At 38.9% G+C, this 27496-nt stretch overlaps 1 protein-coding gene across 2 annotated transcripts in view; it reads right to left on the bottom strand.

Moving 5' to 3' along the window:
- URI1 (URI1 prefoldin like chaperone) overlaps positions 1-27496 on the bottom strand; it is a 44824-nt gene that overhangs the window by 14103 nt on the left and 3225 nt on the right. Inside the window, exons 2-4 of one of the 2 annotated variants that reach the window (XM_081201223.1) lie at positions 13090-13124; positions 10291-10369; positions 7741-7876 (exon numbers count right to left, since the gene is read on the bottom strand). In XM_081201223.1, the coding sequence (XP_081057349.1) occupies positions 7741-7876; positions 10291-10369; positions 13090-13124 (250 nt within the window). The remainder of the gene's footprint in view (positions 1-7740; positions 7877-10290; positions 10370-13089; positions 13125-27496) is intronic. The other variant, XM_081201224.1, reaches the window with a different exon arrangement.

The following is a 27496-nucleotide window of genomic DNA, read 5'->3' as shown; positions in this document are numbered from 1 at the left end:
CTACCAAAACATGTCTATACCAGTTGTCTGGCAAACCAAAAGCATGTGAAAACATGCCCTTCAAGTTATATGCAAAATCAATGCTGGAAACAATTCAACCCTAAAAGATCACTCTGCATGTCTGTTTGTCAAGGTTAAGAAGCAGTTATAAAGAATGAGGGTACTATTCTTTGGAAAACCAAAATCTCATTTAAAAAAGAAATATGGAAATCAGTTTCACAAAACTTTGTCAAGTAAAATAGAAAGCTAGTCAAGACACCACTTGAATACCGCACCACTTGATATTAGTGATTTAAGGTAAACAGAAATCAAATTCTGAAACGTTTAGCTTATCAAATAGGTCTGTTTATAGTACGTCAAGAGTCAGGAATTGTTACAGGCTGTCAGAACATGTAAAGAAGCCAAGGTATTTATTCAAATTGCTTTTTGTATTTAACAAGGCTATACATTTTAACTCCGAGAAAGAAAATACTGAAAAACGTTTGAAGAGCAACTATTTAGGATGCCAAAGATGGAGAGGCCATAATGGCAGAAATGCCCAGTCTCATGCAAACAGCAGCAGATTACTGGAATCCATAATCACTTGTCCATGTGCACAGGTTCAAGATAGCAAGTATTGTTTAGGTTCTATTCACATTTTAAGAACTGGGGCGTCACAACCAAAGCCACCTGAAACAAAATATATTTGTCCTATGTTACAATGTAACAAAACTACAATCGTAGTTGCCTGATCCTGCACCTACGTGCATGTTTGTTTGCTCTGAACAACACTAATGCAAATACAAATCTCTGTGGGACTGAAGTTACTGCACAATAGGAATTAAATGGTAGAATTCAGGACTGTACCACTTTTGACTGCAGTGGGGTGAGTATGTCATATTTCTGAATATTTCCACATATACTACAGCATGTGGGAGAGCATAAAACAAAAGATGACTCCCGCTTTCCACACTCCTGTCTGAAGTGGTACAGTCTATAATTTTAGGACTGTTGCCTCTTTCTATGTGCAGAATGGCATTTAAGTCAACTTGTAACTGGACAATCATGCATAAAATATGCCATCAGTAGATCCAGGGGCTTATTTAAAAGGGCAGAGGCATTCATGGAGTGGCCTTCAATTCAGATGGGGTCAGAGCACAGGGAATGGGGTTAATTCTTTTCCCCACATGGCTTTCTCAATCACAGCTCAATTTGAGCTGCTATTTGCCTCATGTAGGTGGGTGGGGCGGGGCGGGGGGGAAACACAGGTACTGTATGGCAGAGTACTTATATGCCATCCTCACCTCCCAAGAGACAAATAGCAGCTCCACTAGTGGAGTGAGATTCAAAAAACAGATAATTGCTCCCACACTGCTATGGCCTCCATTTGAGCTGGGAGTCCCAGAAGCTGCCATTTGAGGAGGAGGAGGAGATCAGGAATGCCAAAATTCTAACAGTGATGCTTAAGAGAATCTGTAACTGCTTGTTACAGGACCTTTCTGTAGTTTTACATTACTCTATTATCTATGAAAAAGAAAGTATCTATGAAATAAAAGTTGGGGAACCTGTGGCCCTTCAGATGTTGATGGACTACAACTCCCAGAAACCACACCCAGCATAGCCAATGGCCAGAGATGGTGAGAATTTAGTTCAGCAACTGGTAGGCCACAGGTTCCACATCCTAGCAGTAAATAAAGCAAGTACAAGAGCCAGTGAGCGAGTCTTCAAAGTGCTTTCCTCTTCTGATACTGATGTTCAAACTACGTAAAATCTTTTTTTAAAGACTGCATTGAAGATTGCTGTCTGATTTTGTCACCTTTGATAATCTTGGGAAACAGTGGCCTGACTTTCAGGTGGATTCTGTTGGCTCTGCAATATTTTGGAAATACAGCAAAGAAAACAAGCAGCTCAGCCTCACAGATGAGAAACAATGCTTAAAAATCAATTAGTTTAATTAATTAATTTCACATAGCAGAAAAACTGCAGCATTAGCAGGACACCGATGCCTTTTTGTTTAAGGTTACTAATGAATTATGAAAGCAATGACGAAAGAAATGTGTCACAGTCTCTAGGCTTCTATTGCACTCATGTATACATCAAGCAGCCGAGTTCACTTCACAGTGCTGAAATATCCACAACCCTGATGGATTTTAATATGGCAACCCAGTCAATCCAACTGTGTTCCTGCTTCACATGGCCTGCCTGATTCACAGGGCCCTAAAACCCAGCCTAACATGTTCAGTCCCACTGCATGAGATCTGTATTACAAACATTTGGCTTCACACATACATATCTAATTAAGAAGGAAATGTTGTTTGATAACGGTTGTAAGAAAGTAGCTAGTCACTGGTTCTCTTAAACTCATTTGCATGCTGAACCTGATTCTACTAATATACAGACCCTGTGAAAGAGTCCAGAGCACTGTCTAGTTTGGAATCAGATTCAGTTCAGTGGCCTGATGAGGTGAGCACAGTGCTTGGAAGAGTAATGAAAAACTGTAAAAAAAAAAGAAGAAGACAAAAATCTAAAATTGTTATACCACTCAACTTTGATCAATAGCCAAAATATAGTCGGCCTATAATTTTTAATCTGTGGAATTAAAACTCAAGTCTTTTGATCAGTCCATCACGATTAAGGTTTTTCATGGGCATGAGACATTGCCTGTCCCTTGAAAACTTGAAAAACAGGGTGTAAAATTCCTTAAATAAATAAATAAATAAATAGCACCCATATCAAATCTCAATCAGTTAATAATTGCAATAGACAAATCTGATACAGAAATTGTTTAAGAAAACTGGACTGTTTTGCTTGCTTTGTTCTTTCCTTCTGAATATAGAAGACCTATCTGCAAAGTGAATTAAAGAGACATTACAGTGCGTCGGTTGAAAAACTTGAAATGTATGAATTTCCTTCATCAGAAATATTTAGTGTGAATATCTTATAGCTTCTCTCTATTTTATAATTTTCCTATGCAACTGGTATTTTGAGAAGAAACTGTCCTCAGTCATGCCATTATACTGCACAAAAGAGAACTCACCACACACATCATCAAGGCACAATGTATAGCGTAAAAACATGCTAATGCAGCTTTTGGCTGGAGATGCAATTGTGGTCTTCAGTGAGAGTTGGAAAAAATGTAATGAGAGCATTGTTTACCCTAATATGTTGGAGGTGGAGGGCAACACGTCGTGGAGGTACTAAGTCATCAGCAAGAGCTGTTAATTTGACATGTGGGTGTTAAGGCACAGTAAAGAAGTTTCCTTTAATGCAACTTGTTATTTTCTTGCTTTTAAGGGATTGTGTAGGAGGATTTGGCACCTAAGTAACTTTATCTGGGTTTTAACAAAGCTTTTGTTGGGGGTCTTCAGTATACATTTGAAGAATATTAAAAGCAGTATTTACCTAATAGATTATAATTAGATACTGAGAACAAATACGATTTGCAAGTATGATTTGTAGCTTTGAAAGATTATTTGCTAGCAACCTTCTGTTCTGATCAGGCATTATATCAGAGCTCCACTCTGTGTCAAGAATCAAAGGAACAAATATTCCTTTTTGGATATTATTGAGAGTTTACATGTTTCTGAATGCACTAAGGATGATTTATTTGTCCCTTTAGAAGCAGTTTCTCTCTCATATCCATATACATACATACACACGTGGGGGGCATATACAGTGGTACCTCGGGTTACATATGCTTCAGGTTACATACACTTCAGGTTACACACTCTGCTAACCCAGAAATAGTGCTTCAAGTTAAAAACTTTGCTTCAGGATGAGAACAGAAATCGCGGCTCCGGCGGCGCAGCAGCAGCAGGAGGCCCCATTAGCTAAAGTGGTGCTTCAGGTTAATAACAGTTTCAGGTTAAGAACAGACCTCCGGAACGCATTAAGTACTTAACCCGAGGTACCACTGTATGCATGCAGTAATGCATACACTTTTAAAAAGCTTTCTGATAATATGTTTCTTTTCATTTGCAGTCGACTAATTCCTTCAATCGTCATCATCATGATCCAGGCATTTGGAGTTTTCTTTTTAGTGAAATGTAAGCAATTTTTACCCAAAGGTGAGCCAACTTCCACACATTACAATAAATGACAAGTTCCATTACCTGAGAGATGGGCAAGTGGAGGTGGGCAGCTAAGAACATACAAAGAGCTCTGCTGTCCACGTAGCCTAGAATCCTGATTTACACAATGGCCAAAAAAGATGCTTCCAGAAAGCCTTCCGGCAGGTCAAACAGGTCCTGCCCTGCTCATTCACTTACAATTGTATAAGCTTACAATTCAGGACATTCAAACAAGACAGAGTTCAGGTGCATCTATAACTAATACAGTATCAAATCAGCAGACCTGTAAATGCCTCACCCTCACCCTCCAGGAAACACACAGCATTGATGTATATTGCTTTTACAACTCTCACCCCAGCATCACCTGCCATCAGCATAAGTCACTCAGGTGGCTCTTACACTACCAGCAAATTCCCCGCCCCCAAGTTCTCAACCTGGACCTTGCTCTCTGAGAAGTCTGCCCCCTCACAGTCAAGGGAACCTGAGTTATCAGACAGCAGAGGGGCCGCTGTCACCAAATCTATTACTAGGCTTCCCTCCCCAGTGTTGTCTAAACACTCCACTTCCATCCCGGGGGCCTACCTACCACTCCCTACCAACAAAGCAACACCACATGTGGCAATATCAAAGCATTTATTGGAGAGCATCTGGGACAGAGGATCTCCTAAAAGGAAAAGCCAACATGCGTTGGATTGTTGGCTAGTCGCTCCAGCAAGATGCATACCTTGGATAAGGGCTTGATAGACAGCAGTACAGGAAGTACAGTGTTTCTGATAGCACCAACCCCATGCTGGGGACTCTTTAACTAATTGTGCAACTCTGTGTCACAGGGTTTGTAAGGGTGCAAAAGCTGTCTAGAGCAAGTGGGCTAATGATCTCATGGAGCTGGGAGCATTTTGGTCACTGCTGCTGGTATTAGGTGGGATGACTCCCTCGTGGTCAGCACAGAATGGGGCATGGAGAGAGGTCTGTGGAGAGGGAAGTGGGAAAGAGAGAGAGTACTGAGAAACAGCAGCTGAAGCACATAGTCACTGAACCTGGATGGACAGTAATTTTTTGTCTACGAAGTAGAAAGTCAGTTAGAAAAGTGAATAGGATGACCTGAGGCTCTGCCAGTGTTGATGTCTGTTTCCTTCCTCCCCATGGGTTGTAGTGGACACTGGGTTCAGCTCCATGCACCAGGGCTGTGAGCCTGCACAGCCAAGGTGTTAACGACTGTTTGACCAACAGTGACAATGGGTGGACTGGATCACCTGGCCTGTACCAACAGAGAGCTTACCTGCCTGTGTCACCAAGTGACTCCCCTGGTGTGGGGGCACTAACTTCCCACTGTTGCTGGGGGAGGGGGGAATGTTAGAGGGAAAAGTTCAGAAGATGATATTTTCAAACATATCAAAGGGGGCAAGACATGCTCCCTTTCTTCCCTCTGTGGTGTGCTTCTTCCTGACACCCACAGAGATTTTGCAACGGCATGTTGGGGTTCTAAGATGAAAAGTGTTTGCAGTGTGCTTAAGTTTCCCTCTGTGTTCTGAGGCCAGCTGTTTGCTGTGAAGTATGTTTTCTGCATAGTTTCCTATCATCAGAAATGACTCTTGGAGCTCAAAATGCATACAACATGGAGTCAGAGACACATAGCTCCATGCTGTGTGCCTTATCATTTGTGCAGTCACTTCCCTTTGTGGGGTTTATATACTGGTGGTGATGTGCTGTCACTGGGTGCTGTGTTACACCATATCCTATGCAATGTTGAGGCCAGGAAACGGGATGGCTTTTTTCCCATTCATCCTGCCAGACTATTTGCACCAGGGCTGGTATAAACTGTTATAATTGCCACAGAGGCTTCTAAGCAGTTTACAAATATAAAAGCGATTACAAAAATAGAAACATTCAATTTAAAAACACAATAAAAGAATTCTATCAAAACATTAAAATAAACACCCACATTAAAATGTACAATAAAACAAGCCAATTAGAACAGCACAACAATTAGGACCAGTTGAAACAGCAATAAAAGAAAGAGGCTCAGATCAGTGGATGCTTATCTAAACAGGTATGTCTTCAAGAGCTGGCCGAATGCCTATACTGAGGTACCTTTTTAGCACAGAGAGAATTTCACAACATTGGTGCAACCAGTGAAAAAGTCCTCCTCTGTGTTACCACAAGCCAATAACCACCAGCCTATGGCAAAATTAACAAGTTCCATTAGTGCCCTTACCAAGCAATGGAGGGAAAGTCCAGGTCTTTCAGGTAACCTGGCCCAAGGCTGTTTAGGGCTTTATATGGAAGTAGCAGAACCTTAAAGCTGGATAGGTAGTTAAGCAGCAGCTATGCAGATTTGATTGCACTGGGATGTTATGTGCTTGCAAAGAGGCACCTCTGACCATCTAAGCTGCAGCATTCTGGACATCTGACGATAAGATTGAAGATAAATAGGATACAATGAAAATGTTCCATCCTTGTATCACCCATGTTCTACCTATAATTCCATCCTGTTTTAGCTGTTCAGCCTGTGTATCATTCATGCTAGTGGTATATCTCAAGTTCTGCAAGCACAGCAGGGCTTTCACAAATTATGTTTTTCTGTTTACTGGTGTGCTTTCAGTATAGGTTGTGCCCTTAATACTGTTATAAAACCATTATAAAGCCTCATAATTCTTATAGTCTATAGACTGCTTCTTAAAAGAAGAGAATGTTAACAATGAACAATTCTTTGAGAGACAAAGGATCAAATTCAGGATGAAGAGATCAAACTTTTATCTGCCTGGAATAATTTTATTTATGGGTAAATTTTTAAAAAAATACATTTTAATGCAGCTTTTCTTTAAGAGGAGAACCAAGATGTTCTACAAAAATTAAAACAATCTAGAATGCTCCCAACCATACATAAGATACAGAAGCAGTATAATAAATGAAAACAGACCATATAAAAATCCTATTTCATTATCCTTCATTTTACGCCAGTCAATTTTGTGCAGAGAAAGGAGACCAAGGTGATAAAGGGTCTGGAAACAGTTGATGGCAGTGAATATGTTTAGCCTGGAGAAGACAGGACTGAGAGGTGACACGAGAGCTATCTTCAAATATCTGAAGCAATGTCACATAGAAGATGGAGCAAGCTCACTTTCTACTGCTCCAGAGGGGAGCAACCAAACCAAGGGATTCAAATTACCAGAAAGATTAACTTTCTGATGGTAAAAGTTGTTTGACAATGGAATGGACTACCTCAAAAGGTGGTGGACTCTCCTTCACTTGATATTTTTAAGCATGGCTTGGATGGCCATCTGTCAGGGATTCTTTAACTGTGATTCCGGCAATGCAGGGAATTGGAATAGATGACCCTTGAGGTCGCTTCCAATTCTACAATTCTATGATTCTATGACTATGCCAATATTTGTATTGAAGGCTGCCTACTGTAATTTACAGTTGAGAAGTATTACAATACTATATGTTAATGCAATCAGTATTGCCATTTCATGATTTCATTTGAAGCATTGCATCATAAGTTCATTCTGATGTGCACACCCTGAAGTTCGATTATGCAGTAATTTGCAAAGCTAAAGTTCTTTTATTTTAATTTGTTACATGTTAACACAATAAAGCACTCCTTTTTAAGCTTTTCATTTAGACCTTTTTTGAACCACACCTCAACATGAGATTTTAATGATTTTCTCGATCTTAGTAGGATACTTACGTTTTTTTCTGTGCTCCACTAGACTGCTGGCCTGCTTTGCTGAACATTTTGCAAACCAGTTGTCTCCAAGAAGAACTGTGATCTCATTAGTGTGAACCAGTCTTCCTGGCATGAAAGCAAGGGGACCAAAAGGTACCTGTCAGAAGAACAAAGCAATGGTAAAGAAGATGAAAGGAAGTCTACCTTGTGCAATACTAAGGAACATCCAGTCCTATATCTCATCAATGGCTAGTACGAGAGCTTGCTGGCAGTCTTAAAGCTTCAGAATACCAATTGGCAGTCATGGTATAATGTAAGATTTTAATTAATCAATGACAGTGTTAATTAATCCCTAGCTTTCATGACTGTCTAATTATTTTTCTATCCATGTTTTATGATTAGCTACCCTCAAATCATTTGGCACCAAGATCCACAGCTCAACTGTACCACAAATGTAGAGTCTGCTCAAACTTAGAAAGTCAGGTCTAGGGAGCCCATCATGTTCAGACATAAGAGCATAGTTAAGAGCCTGCTGGATCAGGCCAACTGCCCATTTAGTTCTGACCAACCAGATGCCCATGGGAAGCCCGAAAGCAGGAACTGAGTGCAAAATCACTCTCCATAATTGTGATTCCCAAAAACTGGCATTCAGAAGCATGATATCTCCAACAGTAGAAGTAGAACATAGCCAGGCATGTTTGAAGTTACAGGAGCATCTACTTAGCCAACAACCTTTTCCACACGAGAAAGCTGGCACCTAGAAGAGACACTGGTTTCTCAGAAACTGGACATAAAATTAACTTTTAAATGGATTCATATGAGCAAACCGTTTAATGCAGATCTACCAACATCCAATGTACTGCTCTCTTAGAAGGTGGATGACAAGAGCAAGTCAGGAGTCAGGGGGTGGTTGGACTTGGTAACAGCAAGGATTGGTCTGGGTCCTAACAATCACTCTTAAATCTTACAGGACAATAATGAAACTGACCAAGCAATCGGTGTGTGGTGGTAGGGACTCTTAGGGCCATAATAACTTCCGTTTATTTTATATTATCAAGCAAGCAGGTCTCAGTTTCAGCTAATTTTGTAGTAAACGAGAACAAAAGTCTTTCCAAGGAAACTTCTTTAATGCAACACAATTACAAGAGCTCATTATTGTTATTATTGTTGTTATTATTATTTAAATATAGCTTGCTTTTATGTTCTCAGATGAGTTGCACCATAAAACCAGGAAGTAAATTAAGGACACGTGATGTGTGCACATTGCTGAGTCATGAAATTGACATTATCTCCTAATGTTCCATCCATTAGCATTTTAGTTATGAATCCTCAAGGTAGAGAATGTTATGTGTCATTACTAACATCTTGAGCTCTGTGATTACACTGAAATACTGAATTTGAAATCTTTGACAATTACTCCAAATTCAAAAGCATACAGATCCCAACTAGAGTAAAAGTCCAACTGAGATATCCTAGGAACGGAAGGAACACGAAAATATCCCTTTTGGTTTCCATGAAACAAAAAACTAGCTTTTTATACAAATCAATACCCACAACTTAAAACTCAGGAAATACGATTGCTTGCTTGCTTCTCCACCTCACAGGAAATTAGTGTGTATTGCAGGTTTAATTATAGGTTTCAATAAAATAAACAGGCTCTATCAAACGTGTTTGATTTTGTCTTAGTACGTCTGTCAAAAATTTGGAGATTATAATTTATTATAGATTTCAAGAAACAAGACAGGAATAGGAAAACATACATTTAAACACTGTCTATAATCAATCATTGCTAACTACAATACCTTCATTACTGTATTTATTTATTTATTAAACAGATCCTGCACCTTCCACAAAAGGAGCCCAGGGCAGCAAACATGTCAATACTAAAACAATTCCATTAAAACTTCTTTAAAATACTTTAAAACCTTCTTAAAAACAGTTTAAAAACTCCTAAAAGCAATCACATACTCCCCAAATAATAATTTCAGGGTGAACAGGGACAGAACTTTCAACCATCAAATGTATATGTAGACAGGAATGTTTTCAAATTTCTTCTAAAAGTTAATAGGGAGGGAGACTGGAGATTGACACACCTCACTAGGGACGGCATTCCCTGTCACAGTTCTTCACCAACCGAACAATGCCTTGCCTAATTGGTCCCCCACCTTTGCAAGGGTTGGAATGGTCAGTCAGAGCCAATCCAAAGCAAGTGCAAATAGCTCTAGCACAGATATGATGTTCCAAATCTAACAACCTTTAGATGGTCACAAGCACTTCATGGGCTAATTGAATCCTTCTTGGAGCTAAGTGTTTAGTGCTAAGTGTTTAAATTATGTATGCACCAGTGTTAACATTATACATCATTAGCTTAAACCATTGTCTGCAAACCCTAACCATGGTTGCATTGTACCAGGGTTGCCTATGGAAAGGGAAAGTGTGTGAAAAGGAGAAGGAAAAAAGCAGTGTACAAACCACAGGACAACTCCTGGTTAGCAGTTTGTGCAATGCTATCTGCAGTGGGCCATAATAAAAAGGGCTGCCTATAATTCCACTGAAATAAATAGTACCTACCATGATATCATAAGAGAGTCTATCAGGCAATGTGCCAAGTCGTTCCTGAAGAGCTTCATAGTCACTCTCCACCTTCTTCCTGTTGGCAGAATTCAAACCATGTTACTTTCAAGAACAAGGTACATAAGTTTGCAAATTACTTTTCACTTGGGGTTTGAATATAAAAGCAGAGAGAGAAATTGCCATGGTTCAGAGAATGCAAAAATGGACCCTGTTGTGAATACTTTCAAGGCATTACTAAATTCCCTATTGTAAAATGGGTGTGTGAAAATAATGTGAACAGTACCACAAATGTACATTGTCCATGCAGGGAAAACGATTCTTAGAAGACAGCTATCTTAAATATGATAGCGTAAGACCAAGTTCTATTGGGCTGCAATCCTATACCCATTTACCTGGGCGTAAACCCTACTGAATTCAATAGGACTTACTTCTGAGTAGAAGTATATATATATATATCGAGACAGAAAGACTTGTCGTTTGTGATTTGGGACTCACTTCTTAAGGATGGCATATCTGGCTGTTTTGGAGGTTTGATGTTTAAATCAATAGAATTACAAATGAATTTTAAAGGGGTTTGTGCAGGGAAGAGATAAAAGGTCTTCATTTTGTGCAACTGTTCTCTTTGCCTGGCATAATCACAACACAGTCTGCAAGGCAGTAAGAGACAACAACTGCAGTGAAAAGATGATGCTTAGCCCATTCAGCTAAAACCATTTACCTTGAGCCACAGCTTTGTGGATGGGTGCTGGGCACAGTGCCTATCAGGTCAATAGATTCCTTACTCTATACTTGTGCTTCCCTACTTATAAATATTTTAAACAAATAAAATAAAGTGACCACCTAGGTTACTAGTCTGAGGGAAGAAACAGGCAGATCATGATAAGGCCTTAACCAACACAACACAGAATCAGACATTCCCAGGAAATCAGATCTGTGACACTCCATCTGTAAAACTACGGGTCCATTATTACAAAACTTAGAACTGAATACCTGAAAGGGATGGGAGTGGTAAGTTGCACAAAAGCCACAGTAACAGTGCTATGCCTGCATGTGTGAGCAAGGCCCCCTTACCATACAGAGGAATATGTGGGGACCTTTAAAACTGTTGTTTTGAAAGTGCTTTTCAAAATATTTTATAGTGATATTTTATCCTGAGAATGTTTCTGGCTGTGTATGTCAAAATATTTGCAAAACTTATCTACCGTCCACTTTCTTGTGCATTTTGGTTGCCTGTTTGCATCCACTGTTGCCATGATCCACTACTGTTTTGAGTGAGACATAGAGACCAGGGACTAAATCTCCCAAGCAAACATGGTGATGCCCCTGCCTTGCCACTTTACACTGGCAATTCCACTCCCTGATAGCACTGCATGGCAAGACTTTCATCCTATATAACTCATTTCATGCAGCTATGCATAACCAGTTGGTGCAGCATAGAGGGATGCACATTCAGATGAGCACCCAATTTTAGAAAGGAGCAGAGGAAACTGATTTATGGAAGACCACTCTATTGGTCCATCTAGCTCAGCTCTGTCAATTCTGAATGGATGTGACTCTTTCAGATTCTCAAGCAGAGATCTTTTTATTTTATAGTGGGCACCACTATAATATCCATTTTATTGGAAAATAATGTGGTTTCTGAATTTTAAACATTAGCAAAGCATAATAGTTTTAGACAATTTTCTATAAACCAATAGTCACAATTTAATATGATGAGGTGTAAAGATGGCCTTGATTCCCCTTTCCCCCCATTCTTCTTAACCATGGCTTGCAACTTATGTGCATTTAAACTATTTTTAAAAACCCAAACATTTTATTACACACACGAACTATAAATTATTTGCTCAGAGGTCTTTCGGGCATGAAGAAAAAGCCTCTTAAAATAAATTTAAAATATTATATGCTTGATGGTGTATAACCAAAGTTTAATCTCTCCACTAAAAGGGGCAGTTGCTGTGATTTTGCAATAACCCTGCAGACAATAATCAAGAAGGCTCCTGTTGTTCTCTCCGTAAAATCCTGGTAAACGCAGCATGGATGTAGCATAATTTGGTATCTGTTAAGATCAAGTGTTATCTCTCTATAACTCATACAAAATCGTTCACCATTAAATATACCTTTTCCTGTCAGATACTCATATGAAACTTTCATTTACCCAAGATGGTTCCTATTAACTAAAAAAGCATCACATTAAATGAGCAACAAAGACAGGCCAGGGATAATATTTTAAGGGATAATAATCTCTCTGAAGTCTCACATTTACCTAAGGCTTTAAACTAATATATTTTCATTGCAATTGGATAAAATGGGAAAAGGCCATTATCTATCTTGAAGCCAATGGACCCCTTTATAAATTGCAGACCTGATTTTTCAAAGTTCTTCTTATCCACACGTTTTGGATACTTCCCAAGACCATTTCAGTGCCCAACCACACTGCATTTTACTGTCACTTTAGCTTTCTTGGAACAGAAACAAAAATATATAGTTGTGCTTTGTAGATTTATAGACTTAAGCCTTTCTATATGATTACTCTGGGTGGGGAAAGGGGGAATTAGTGTGTGTCTTTTTAAAGAGACATGCAGATTTAAAGTATGATTATATAGTGCATTAGAGCATCACAGAAATGCAGAGGGTGCATTTCAATAAGCCAGGACAGGATCAAAATTATGTACCAAAATATAGCATTATTTGAATTTGGTCAATTTTCCAAAGACTATACGCATTGCACTTTTCTAAAGACACACGTAGAGTATTTTATTGGTATTTTAGGCATGCAAGCAAGCATTTTTCACTTACCAGTGCTGAATTTTTTCTTGGCAGCTAGTGACCACCTGTCATTAAAACAGATAACTGCTCATGAAAAAACAAGGCTAAGCACACAGCTGCAAACTCAATGTTTCAGAAACTAGAGCAGACGCTTTACAGATCTGGTGGCGTCTCACTATACATTTTTATTTGTCAGCGCAAAGGTGCGCGAACGTTCGTTCTTAAGCAGCCCACTTTATCACAATGCTCTAATCCAAACTGATAACCATAGAATAAATTACACCTTCCCCAACTCATATTTTGAGACAATGCATGCTCCATAACGACGAGATGACACATGATACAAGATAAAACCAGTATTTTGTACAATCTACACATCTGTTTTCAATGTTACATGCTTTCCAGAATAAAGCAAATATAATTTATAAGAGGAGTGCATGTTTGCTGTTTGTTTAAAACAGAATCACCCATAAAAACATTTTTCTTCATTAATACAACTCTAAACTGTAATCTGACCTTCAGTTTCACCCTGGTGCAATAAACATCTGATTAATCATATAAAAAACAATGTGAACTTTGATTACAATTTGAGAAACATAATATATACACATACACAAAAGTGAATATTATAACATCCATCAATTTACAGACTTCTGGGAAGAGGAATATTATTTAATCCAAAATACATTAGAAGACCAGGTTCTTGTCACTATTTAAACAATAAAAAACCCCCACAAAACACATGAAAGTTTTAGATCCCACTATTTACACTACCAACATTTTAAAGCATTCAAATATGATAAACACATTCTGGGCTTTGAACACTAATAATAAATAATAATAGTAATGACAATACCCGAGTTCAAAACTCCCTCATAGTGACAAAGGAATCTATTCATATATACAAGGTATGGGAGGAGAGGGTTTTACCATTCCCTTTATTGTATCTTGGGAGGTATAATGTATATATAAGAGCTGTTTCAGTTGTTCTCAAGATAGTGGGACACATTTGTGGAAGGAGAGAAGAGCGTTTCTGGTATTCATCAAGCTAAATGCACACACAAAACCATACTTAAATTGTTAACAGTGTAAAGCTGCATTGCCTCTGAATAGTTTACAAAACAATGTGAACACAGGAGACGGAGTTACGATCCTTGTTGGGCAGTGAGTCATTATCTAATACAGGGGTTGCCAATGTAGTAACCTCCAGATGTTTTGGACAACAACCCCCATCAGGTCCAGCCAGCAAGGCCAATGGCCAGGGATGATGGGAGTTGTAGTCCATAACATCTGGAGGACACCACATTGACTACCCCAATCTAATAAATGCCTGTCTCACATAATGGTGACAGCAGCACTTTCTCAAGTACAAAATATTATATCATATGCTCCTGGGAAATGAGCTATCTACACAACATAAATACAACTTTGAAGGAAGTTGGTTGGACTATATGCAACATATGAGAAACAATAGGTAATCAGTTGTGCTGAAAGGTCTTTGGCCCCTTAAAATGTGTGCATGCATCTAAAGACGCAATCAGGAATCAGACCACAACATGTAAGCAAGGGGCTTTACTCTTCCCCGCCCCCCCCCCCGCATGGCAGCCCCCATGAAAAAAATTTTCCCCATCTCCCAAACTGCTACAGTCAAACCTCGGTTCTCGAACGGCTGTTTTCAAACATTTCAGTTCCTGAACGCCAAAAACGCAGAAGTAAATGCTCTGGTTTTCAAACGTTTTTTGGAACCTGAACATCCAACGCAGCTTCCATTTTGAGTTTCCCTATTGAATTGAGGCTTCCGCTTTCAGTTTTCGGAAGTCGAATGGTATTCCAGAACGTTTTACGTTTGAAAACCGATGTCCCACTGTATTTTCACCCAGAGGGAAGTTACAGATTCAAATAGCTCCCTCAACTATTGTCTGTTAGGAACTGCAGGTGACACTTCTGAACATGGATAGGGACTCTTCAGCACTCTGAATCTCCTTCTTTCCATCGCAGTTCTTGTACCTCCACTCCCAAAATGCTTCTTCATAAGGTAAGAAATGCTCCAGTAGCCAAAGCAATAAAAAGAAGGTATGTTCAGTAGAGGAAATACAGAGTGTCCCAGGGAGCAGAAGGGTTTGCATATATGCAAATAGCTCTATGGACCACAGACTGTATATCAGAAGCAAACATATACCAATTTTACTCTGAGGATTGTGAAACCTCTGCATGTAGAAGGAACTTAATAAAGTAACTCATACTTATTTCCAATCTGAATATAGGGTTTCACAAATCATCTTTACAAATATTTGTTTCTCATGTACCCACAAACAAGCTAACATGTGAAAGCAACTACTGGGAACATTTGCCAGAAAAATAATGTTTTATCTTCAATGTTCCATGAAAGCACAGGTGCAGATGGTTTCTTTGTAAAGAGGGACTGATGGGGCTTGGCAAAACTATGAAGATTTGGCTTATATTCAGATACTCCAAGGTAGATTGTAGACTCAGCCTGAGTGAAGTTTGCACAATCCACTTAAAAATGTAAAGCAATATTACTTTCATAAAATCCCATCAATTTGCTGTAAACTTGTCATTTTTGTACATGAAGAGGCAGAAAGAATCTTCCTATTCTATGCCATACACTATAAAAATTGCGTATCTGAAAACAAATGTAGCTGGCATAGATGTGTTCTACTGTATTTAATTTCCCCCCTTCTAAAATCAGAGTTCCTTAATAGATTTTTTGGAAAAGAATGAGGCAACTATTCATTACTTCCAGCAGAATAAATCAAAATAAGAATTTAATGTCCTCAGATAAGAGCTGTTGTAGCTCATTGGTTGGTCTAGCATTGTTGCCAAGATAATAAACCACAATCTAGGAGGTTGCTGGTTCAAATCTTGCCTCAGTTGCAAGCCACTGACTCAATTTCAGACACCCTGTAAATGGATTTTAGGTTTATGCATTTCCTCCTCTCTCTCTTTTAGTGATTCACCATAACTTCTTCCATATAGTCAACCACAATATCGAAACTACGCAAACAATGGTTACCACAAACCATAGTTTGTCATAGCCAGTGCACAAATTGTGGTTTCAGATTTGGATGGGGGAGAACTAGGGCGAACAACACTTACGGCAAACTAAATTCAGAATCAGGAAGTAAGGGACAGAATCAAAGTGCATGAAGAAATCAGAAAGTACGTAGCATACAAACCTAGGTTTGAGAAATACTGATGCCACTGACTGGTGGTGGCTCTGCAGGGATTCAGGCAGGAGTCTCTCGCAGCCTCACCTGGAGATGCCATTGGGGACTGAGCCCGGGACATTCTGCATGCGGGAAGGAAGCTCTGCTAGTGAGCTGTGGCCCTTCCTCCCAACCCCCCAACCCCCCGCTCCTCCTCTTCCTCCCACTACACTACACTGAATCAGCTCAGCCACATGGGAGAACACAGTAATGTTTTCTTGCTAGAGTGGCTTTTTCTTGCTACAGTGGTGATTTCAACTAAATATCAGGAAGAACTTTCTGACAGTAAGAGCTTCTTTGACAATGGAAGAGACTCTCAGAAGAGGTGATGGACTCTCCTTCCTAGGAGGGTTTTAAACGGAGGTTGGATGGCCATCTGTCATGTATGATTCCTGCACTGCAGGGGGTTCGACTAGATAACCCTCGGGGTTCCTTCAAACTCTACAATTCTATGATTCTATGAAACTCAAAGTATATTCACAGCATGAATGAACTGGCTGATTTCTCGGCATTATGTGGGTGGTAACACTGGCCTACCTTACAGGACTGTAATAAGGATTATTAGAATAATATGCTACATAAATACTGCCATTACTACTACTACTGTTATGGGCTGTATAATGAAAAGGTTTGGGATGTTGGCATTGAACAACACTAAAAATGTTTATGAAACCTTTTAAGAAAGTTCCAGCTCAAGTGCCCCACTTACTGAAAGGGAAACAGGAAGCTTTCCATTCCCAATGCATGACTTTCCAAGCATGAAGTGAGCTAAAGGCACAAAAGCAAAAGCCCTGCAAACCGTGAAGTGCAGCGTGTTCATTAACCTCTACATGATAATCCTTTCGTAGCTGCATATTAACTAGTTACATATTCATAATCATTTACATTATTTAGAAGACCTTCTATGAAAATTTCCAGGCGATATCCATTAGCTACAATGTTAAAGGTTACTCAAGATAGTCTGCTTAATGTTTCCAGGAAGCTTTTTTTAATTAGTAAATATGTAAATTGGAAGCATATGCTTTTTTTTGCTTTTTTTAGTATTTTTTTTCCTTGGAAGAAAAAATGGGCCATCAGTAGAAAAGCACATGGACATATGCTGTTTTCATCAACCCTTAGCCCCTTAAGACAAAAATCAATAACACCAATCTATTTTAAATTTCATATTCTTCCTTTTGATATTTCCCATAAAGGGATATGGAAGAGCAGTCGGAAGAAAAACATGCCCCAGCCCCAGCATAGGAGGTTGTCTTTCTACCAAGACAGAAGAATGGTTCATCTAGGTCAGTGACAGATTGGTGGTGGCTCTCCAGACAGGACTCCTTCCCAGTGGAAAAAAAAAGGCTGTTTCAGGCTCGTCATCTATACACAGTACAGTCTAATTACATACACATTTTCTGTGATGCATATCCCACTGAATTCAGTAGGGCCTACTCCTAGATACTCCTAGATAAGTAGTCATAGGACTGCAGCTTTGAGCATATTTAGTGCCTTAACACTATCACTACTATCACGCTCAAGTATGTACATAAAGAGCAAATTAAAAAGCAATGGGTAAAGTACATAGCAAAAAGCAAGGAGCTGCTACCATCGAAGAAAATGGCAGCTACATTTCTGCTCAACCCATCAGCTATCATGGTAGCATGGACACAATAATAAATTATATTCTGACTGGCAGGGTTCCTCCCTCCTGTAAAATGGCTCATGAAGCCACACTTGCTGAAATGTATGAAGCGATTTATTTGATTTTTTTAATTCTACCTTTTCCTGAGGATTCAAGCACAGATTGCCTTAAAGGAGGAACATTAATCCAGGAGTCAGTACCCAAGAGTCCAGCCTGGTCTGTGACATACTTAAACTGAAATAGTGTTATACACATAGCCAGGGTTATTTGGTGGTGTGGGTATAGAAAAGCATTTAGAACTCCTGAGACAATTAGTGACCTCCAATTATCATGGTGTGCATGATCATAAAATACCTAACCATAATTTCAAATGAAATTTGTGATTGAGTCCCAAATAAATCTCAACTAGTTTAACAGCTTGTTTTGCGGGTAAAAGTTCAGTTTGGTGCCCAATGTCATATCCTTTGCTTGTATGACAGCCTGCTTGAGAATGATGTAATGGTTTTCAAACCATAGTTTTACCTAATAGTACAAGATCAAGTAGCTATTCAGAAATAGTAGTTAATGCTCGAGCATTGTGTTTGCAACAGAACCTAACTTATGTCTCCTCTTGGTACAAATGATATACAGTGGTACGTCTGTTTTCTAACAGCTTAGTTCCAGAACAACTTGGAACCTGAATGCTGCAAACCCAGAAGTAGGTGTTCCGGTTTTCGAACTTTGCCCCGGAAGTTGAACGTGCTCCTGAGCTTCCATTTTTACTGTTGCGCAGCTCATTTGAGTCCCCATCAGTGTAATTTAAGCCTTTTTCCTCCCGCTTCTGCCCTTGCACCACTCATTTGAGTCCCCACCATTTTAATTTAAGCCTTCCGTTTCTGATTGCAGTGTTCTGAGGTGATATTTGGTACTTTTGTTTTTGCTGTTTTTCCGTTTTTGTTTGTATGGCTTTTTCATTTTTGTGACTGTGGCTTGTTTTTCATTTTATGACTATCATCAGTGCAGGTAAGAAAAAAAAATAATTTTAATTTTTATCATCTACAATACTGTTATTTATTTTATAATACAGAACATTGACTATTGCTTTCATTTTATGGATCAATGGTCTTGTTAGATAGTAAAATTCGTGTTAAATTGCTGTTTTAGGGGTTGTTTTTAAAAGTCTGGAACGTATTAATCCATTTGGCATTACTTTCTATGGGAAAGTGCTCCTTGGTTTTGGAATGCTTTGGTTTTGGAACGGACTTCCGGAATGGATTAAGTTTGAGAACCAAGGTACCATTGTATGTGCTTGCAAACATGAGATTATATTGCTATATTTGAATACTGACATCTTTAAATAAAATGTACATTACCGTATTTACGCATACCTGATGTGTCATCAAATCTAATGCACACCTAAATTTTCAAAACCTTGAAACCAAAAAAGTATTTGCTGACAAATGTAAATGCATCATCAAATCTAATGTGCACCTGAATTTCTGTGATGTAATTTGGCCCAAAAAGGAGTGCATTACATTCAAGTAAATACGGTATTAACTATAAACACAGCAAACCTAGCATTATCCAGCACTAAACCAGAGGTAGCCACTGTGGTGTCGTCCAGATGTTTTTTGGACTACAACTCCCATAAGCCCTGACCACCAGCCATACTATTAAAACAGAATACCGTACATGTTAATATGCATTTGAATGTGCAAATGAAACAAAGCCAGATAAGCATTTCTGCTCTGGGCCAACAAATAATATAATGAAATATAATTGTTCCTTCAGGTGTTGATTCAGAACAATATTCTTGTCCATACGGCAACTGCACCTAGAGTTTTAAACATATCATTCTCTTTTTATCTATATTAATGCTGTTTAGGGGCCACAAGGGGGCACCATCATGTGAATCACACCAATATATGTAAGCAATTGCCCAAGTTCTGTGTACCAACCACAATTTATCATCCAACTGCCCATGCTTTAATGCAGTTTCAGTTCTTCAAATTCAAACTTTCCACATAACGAAAGCAAGGTGGGTGGGGTGGAATAAACCACACCAATTATACTTTCAGGGGGAATTGATAAATGTATCCTTTTATAACTTGCAGCTTTAGAAATTAGAGTTGGAATTTATCAAGTTCTATCCACTGAATTCAATGGGACATACTCCCAAATAACTGTAGGCAGAATCTCAACTTATTTGAAATTAACCCAAGAGAACATAGAATTGGATGCAGTCAAGAAAGGCTATTCGATTTCTACTTCAACAATGAAATCAACTTTTTATTTTATCATTTCTGCACAAGGGGAACTCACACCAGCGTTTGAAACTCCCATTGTTCTAGGTGTATTTTGTGACTGGGAATTTCATTCCCAAAAGCAATTTCTGAGCTCTGGGTGCAGTACTGCACCTAAGATTTCAGTTTAAAACTGCAGAGTGGAAGGAAAGAAGGACCCTTTTCTGCCTCCCCACTTTCAGCTACTCTCTGAAGACCCTCTTAAGAATCTTAGGGGGGTAGGCAGGGGAAGGACTCGTCCATGTGAAAATGAACATAATATTTTAGCTGAAGTTCATTCATTTTCAGGTTTGTATTCTTGTTTAAAAGAAGTGCACCTAGACATTCTGCTGTTGCACCCATAATCTAGGTTTAAGGTGTCATTTAGCTCCTAGCTTTCATATCTTAGTTTCTAACACTGACTCACATGCATATGTCTCATTTAAAAAAGAACTGTATTCCCTGTGCTGGACTTTTCTTGAATGAATACAAGTTATTCCTTAATTAGAAGTCATAATCAACCTTCATAGAAACTTTCTTAAACATACACTGGCAATGTTATCTTAGGATAGTAGAATGTCCCAAATGAAGCCATGTGTCAGGAGAGAAGCACTTTGATCTGCTTCCCTGGATCAGCTGCTGCTTAAAAAAACCATGGGACGTTTTTAACATTGGCTAAAACAAAAAAAATAGGCAAAACATCAATAGATTTTAGGGGTGCACACTCAGAGGATGACCTCCAAACCATCCTAAATTTATTCACAGCTTATGAAAAGCTTGGCCTATCACTCAACATCCAAAAAACCAAAGTGTGCTGCACCAACAAGCACAAAGCAACCCCTCTGCAGCACCACAAATCCAACTCAATGGTGTAACACTGGAAAGTATCGATCACTTCTCCTACCTGGGCAGTTATCTTAATGTAGTATAAACACCAACAATTGGGAAACACTGGCCTGCGAGTGCTCCAATTGGAGAACAGCTTTTACCAAAGGTGTAATGGACTTTGAAGAAGCTCGAAATCAGGATGAAAGGGAAAAACTTACTAAGAGGAAGGCATGTTTGGCAAACCCTCACCATGATTAACTCCTTTCCGAAAACCTATGACCCCATTGTGGAAGGATGTATGGATTCAGAATTGGCCTCCACAGTCACTTATGGACTCACTGTTAAGACCGCATTCATGGAAGACAATCTTACTTGGCTATGAGTGATTGCCAAAGAAGAAGAAGGTATGCAGTTAAAATCTGGAATTTGTTTACTGTATTGCAGGTGACACTATCCTAGAAAGAGAGCTATTTCTGTATAAATTCTGAAACGATAAATACTGTACATTCATGGTGAATTTCAACCCTGGTTTTGGTGAGAAGATGTGTATCATATATTCAACCCCCTAACTTATTTCTGAATGTTCAGTTTGCTTTGTTTGCTCAATCTGTATTTTATTTTTGAAATGTTAGTATGCTGCTTGGAGCAACTAGAAAAGCTGTAAATCAATGTTTTGGGTTCAAAATAAAGAGTTCAAAACATGAAACTGAACCAACATTATTACAGCATTTATACACAGGGATATCAGTCTGCAAACAAAATTTCTGAGAAACTAAGATATGCAGGTCAAACTAAGCCTATTTGCTCAAAAGTAAGCCCCAGTGTGTGTAATGGAACCTATTTCCCTAGAAAGAGCTAATAGAATTGCAACTTTAATGGCTTTCTGGAAAGCTTGATCTAACTGTAACTCTGACAACAACTTTTCCTAAGGCCTGCAGCAAAGCACAAGCATTCAGCATAAACTTCCTCATCTATAAAATGGGAACAAGTGGTTTAGAAGTATTATGTACCATTAGAAAAGTTACCTAATTATGAGTAAATAGCACTTGAGGCTGTTTAACCTTGAATTACACTCCACATTAAGCATCTTATTTAAATCATGCTTCCATTTATTAACCGAAAAATGAAGGCAATGGTAGCACTCAAGAATGTGATTACAATTCCTTAAATTTCATGTGCATGTGAATGTTGGAGTCCAACTACAGGATACCTCTTGTACAGGTGAAGGAAGTAAATGTGGTGTTAACACAAAGTATAAAATACACTGAAATACCAATTATTTTCCATTAGGAGTACTGAGAATTGATATATCTTCAGTATAAACATTTTTAACACCTGACACCAAGCCTTGGTTCTTGCTGAAGTGCTGGATTTGTTTCTGGGCTATATCACCTCATACAGCCAGAGGGGGCTTACATGACACCCATCTATCATAGAAAACAAGGCTAATTTAGCACACTTCTTCATGTAATGAATCATTTGTGTACTCAAGAATATTCAGCCTGCAAGCCCCTGCCAGCTGTATAAAGTGGTATTGCCTAGATGTAATTACTTCAGGGAAAACTGGACCTAAAGCAAAGCATGTTAAAGAGCTAAGATTTGACATTCTGGACACCAAAATAGTACAAAATGATAAACTCCAGCTACTATGTGCAACATGATGATAAGTTGAAATAGTATATACAGCATACCAGAAACACCCACATATAGATAAGTTGTTCTCAGGTGGGTCAAATATTTGACGCTGGTAATGGCTATGTTACAGGCTGCAACCCAGTCATGTGCATGGAACTGTCCATGTTCACATAAGGGCTTTTGACTTTAATGGTTGTTCTAGTCTAGTCCTGTTTAATATATACATTTCAAAGGGACTCAAATGTTTAGAGCCCTTGTCTACCAAGATAGAAAACTATAATCTATCACACTTATACTGAGCAGGATGCCTCATTTCAGTTGGTGATAAACTGAGATATACAGCTCAACTCCATGCTAATCATTATTTTGGCTAACATACAATAGTGCTTATCTATGTCTCTCCAGACCTGGTGTGTATGTTCCATCACACTCTCATACACACACATAAAAACCCACCTACCACCCAAACAGATGTTTTGTTGGAAATTAGAATAATCTTGTGCTGGTTTACCAATACAGAGGCACTGGATTGCTTCCAGTTGTTTCTCTACAGAACATCCTTACCTGCCTGATACCCAATACTGTATTGCATATGATGGCAGATGACCATGGCTTGTGAGGAACAGTCTCATAGGTTGAATTTGGAACTGTGCCAAGCCAAATAGTTTATTAGGCCCACTGACTGGCAGTTTGCAATGCTGCTTTAAATCTGATGCTTTCCTTCTCATATGCTGGGGTAGCTAATGTGATACCCTCCGACTATTGTTGGATTACAACTTGCAACAGTCCTGACGATGCTGCCTGGGCCTGATGTACATTATACTTCAACGACATCTGGTGGACGCCGCATTGCTACCTCTGCCATATGTCCTGAAGAAGGGGAGACTACTGTGCACTTTTTTGAATAAATCGCAGTTTTCCATCATGTCCGAACTCTTAAAACTGTGAGTTAAGCTAAGATAATTTTTGGACATAACACTAAACTACAGCAGTTTGCATTTGAACCAATACATGTCTTGGATTCATGCAGTCTGTCCTCCAAGTGCAGCTGGAAGGATCAGCTTTTAAACTAACCAGATTTCCTATAGTCAGCTGAAATGAAAGGGTTTAAGAACGATTTATAATCTTGGTTTGTTCACCAACCATAGTTTTTACTAACCAAAGTTCCATGAGTTCAAACATAATGGAGACTCTTATTAGTTTAAAAGCAAATGCTTCTGATCTCTGCCTCACAGCCTGCCAGAGAGGGAGCAGGTGAGTCCAGGCCAGCTAACACAGAAAATGTTGAACTGCAGTTTGAACATAATGCTAAACTGGGCCCATGGTTAGCTTACAAACTAGTATCTAAAAGTACAATTGGATCCTTATCTGTGAAAACAATTAGGATACACCACAATTTATCTCATCTGGATGTAAATAGAAGGTGCAGTTTATTCAAAATGGAAAGTAAAAACGTTCAGTCTATTACCCTGACATGCACAAGAGGGGGATTGACTGAGTGAGTTCAAGGCTTACCACAGCTTGTTTTTGTAACTGTTATTATTCATTCATTTCCAAATAGCAAACGGATAAAATATATCTACACTATGAACAGAAACAAAACAAATAAAACTGAATCGAAATACATTAAAGAAACAGAAAGAAGTTGGGTCACCCGACAACAAGGGCATAAAAACAGTAAATCATTTTCATAAGGCGACTTGCTGAAATAATGAAGTCTGAAGTTCATGCCTAAAACAAATTACAACTGGTGCCAGATTTGATTGCACTGGGTAGAGTTCCCTAACCCTAGCACTACCACACTAAATTCATGCGCTCTTGTTGATGGTCTGACATGCCAAGCACCTCCAGATGTTCCTTGGTAGCATATCACAAAGATCAGGGAAGTGCATAGAGACTAAGGCAGTCTTTTATGTACATAGGCTCCAGGTTGTTTAGGGGTTTATATTCTAACAATGTACTGGCAGCTCTCTCAACACAGGTGTTATATGTTATCAGTTCCCCAATGCACAACAGCAACCAGACTGCAGCTTCCAAACCAGTCTCAAGGGCAATGGCAAACTGGTTTATTTTATATATGAAGTGAGTCTGCAGCTCTTACTTCAGTAAATAGACTTAAGTACTGGGCTGTGAAAGATTCAAAATCCTGAAGAGAACTAATATATTTTGTGAAATTCTCCTATTATTATTTTTTTAATCCCTTTAAAATCCCTTTTTAAAACAGCACTGAAAAATGTAAAGCTACACATATTGATGACAAAGAAAAGCTTTCTGACCTATAAAACAGCCTTTTTCTCTAGCTCCTCAATGGAGAATCTTGGGGAAAATGCAGTATGTGTAAGTTACCAGTAGTTTAACAAACATGAAGATTCACAGATCCATGTCCTTGACCTTATATTTTTCATATGCAAACAAGTGAACTTGATGTTCCAAGAACACAAACTATTCTCCCAAGTTTCTCTCTGAAAAAACATAAGAAACTTTTTAAAAGTACAAGTACTCTCAGGTAAATGTCATTACTAGATGTTCTCTGATAATGTATTTCTGTCTCTGAGCTGAACAATGAAAATTAAATAGAACAGCTGTACCTAACTATCCTCTCTACAAATTATCACCAGATTTTTCCAATAGGTAAGCAGTCCTTTTAATAAATATTTGAAGCTGCTGAACACCAAAAGCTCAACAGTAAGACATTGCAACCCATCCTAAGACTGGAATCAGTCCCATTCTGTTAGAAGGGACAAATAATATACCAGCTTCCTCAATGGCTGTGCTGGTGGAAGCTGTAGTCCAAAAAGAGGGGGCACCAGGCTGGGAAAGCTGCCATGGGGGGGGGGGAATTCACACTGTATATGCATAAAACTGCTGTCCAGTCTGCAATCTGCTACATTGGGTAGATGCCTTAAAGCAGCAATCCTTCCATATGCAGGATGCCTACTAGCCTTAACAAGTTACAAAAGTATCCCCAAGACCATAGTTCACTTGAGTTAACACCACAACAGTTAATTTTAGTGGAACGCTTCTTCTGAACCAATAACCTACTCTTATTTTTGCTCCCTCTGGTTTCTTTTCAAATAATGGTGTCTCACATGCATGTTAATCACTTGATTATTGCAGCAACCTAAGTTAGTAGTTTGTATGTGTGAAGAAGAGCCATGTGATATCCAGTTCTACTGACAGCACCTCAGGCATTCTGCTTCTTACTGAAATCCATTCATACTTTCTTCAAGTCATGAAATGATTAAGAGGCATCACTTCCAGGCGTGGGGGTAGGATGGGGTAGGTTCACTCTTGAGTTTTAGATCAAATTCAATTTGACTCTGTGCCTCTATATACGGACTCAACATTTTGGAGAAAACTGTGCATGTTTGCTACATATTATGGAACTTATTTACACAACAGATTGTAATGACCTGAAAACAGCCCAGATGGTACAGCAGTAAGCATATGGGGAACCTTTCCTTAAGTGATTCTGAAGTGATTTGATTTAAAAGAAATAAAGCACAAAAATAGCATATTAGTGATTTTTAGTTTGGATAGAACTCCAGTGAGAAGTTAGACCATTTATGCCTATAACTGAATGTCAAGGGGTCATGATAAATGAATGAACCTTCCCATAAACATAGGACAGATTTCTTTTTCAGGTGCTAGATTTTTTATTATTAGAAAAAGGTGAAAAAGCTGGTGAATCCTTTTGTTTTCCCTCTTTATCTATTTTAAAAGATTTATACCTTGCCTTTCAATATAAATTAATCCCCAAAGCAGCTTATAAAAGATTATACAACTCAATACATAGCTATTAACCCATCTTGATGGTGGGACAGCTAAAAGCGACACAGAGAGAACAGAAGGTTAAAGACTTCCCCAAGCTCTTTGGAATTCCTGCCACTGCCTGTAGCAAGCCAAGGGCAAATGCACCTCGCCAAGAAGTGAGGGCATTACGTATCACTTGGGAGTGGGCTTCTCACACAGAGCAGATGGAAAAGTGACCCCTGGAGTCAGGTGCTGGATTGTCAATGGATATGCCAGTGGAAACCTCTTGTCAGCTCTCTGGGATTCTTGCTACTCTTGTCTAATTAACACCTATTTCATGTAATAACTTGTAGCCATTTTGAGCATTATGATGTCACCACAACTATAGCTTACTATTGCTTAATATTGTTAATGCTAACATTTTAAACTGTAACAGAACAAAATAACCCCAACTATATCAGATTTCTATGATTAAACATAGCAGAAGGGGCTCTCTTCACCCTTACTTGTACAATGCTGGGAACAAGAATCTATCCTCTTGCAAGACAAATAAAATGTAAAATTTTCCCAAAGTTATCAGTGCAATACAAAACCAAAACCAAAAAAGTCATATTTTCACCCCATCCAAAGTGTCTTAAAAGCATCTCATAGGGATGGATAACTAATGTATTCTGCTCACCTCACTAGGGGTTGTGGGCAGGAAAATAGAATGTAATAGCACTGCAACAGGAGACACTAAGCCATCTGCAAATGCTGCTTTTTCTATTATTTCTGCTGCATTCTCCCACACTAGCTGACCTGGTGTTTGTCTATACAGTAGTCCTGTACAACATGCAAATCGATTCAAAGATCTGTAATATATAGGGAGCTCCTCTGCTTCACTTAAGTTACTTTTCAGTGTTTGTGCAAGCACATGTAGAAAGTACAAACAAAAAAACAGCCACCCTATGATGGGTGAGCCAAGTCCTATTCCTCTAAAACACAGTTAGTTTCCAGTGTAAAGCACACTTTCTGCAGAAATGGCCAGTCATGCGGCGGCCCAGTTGATGTTGCTTATCCCATACGAAAGAGGTGAAAAGATGCTATGAACCAAGCCTGCACATGACTGA

Source organism: Podarcis bocagei (genome assembly GCF_964188305.1).
Source record: "Podarcis bocagei genome assembly, chromosome: 7".
In the NCBI taxonomy this organism is placed as follows: domain Eukaryota; kingdom Metazoa; phylum Chordata; class Lepidosauria; order Squamata; family Lacertidae; genus Podarcis; species Podarcis bocagei.
Note: the sequence above shows the minus strand (reverse complement) of the source record. Positions and strands in the feature narration are given on the sequence as shown.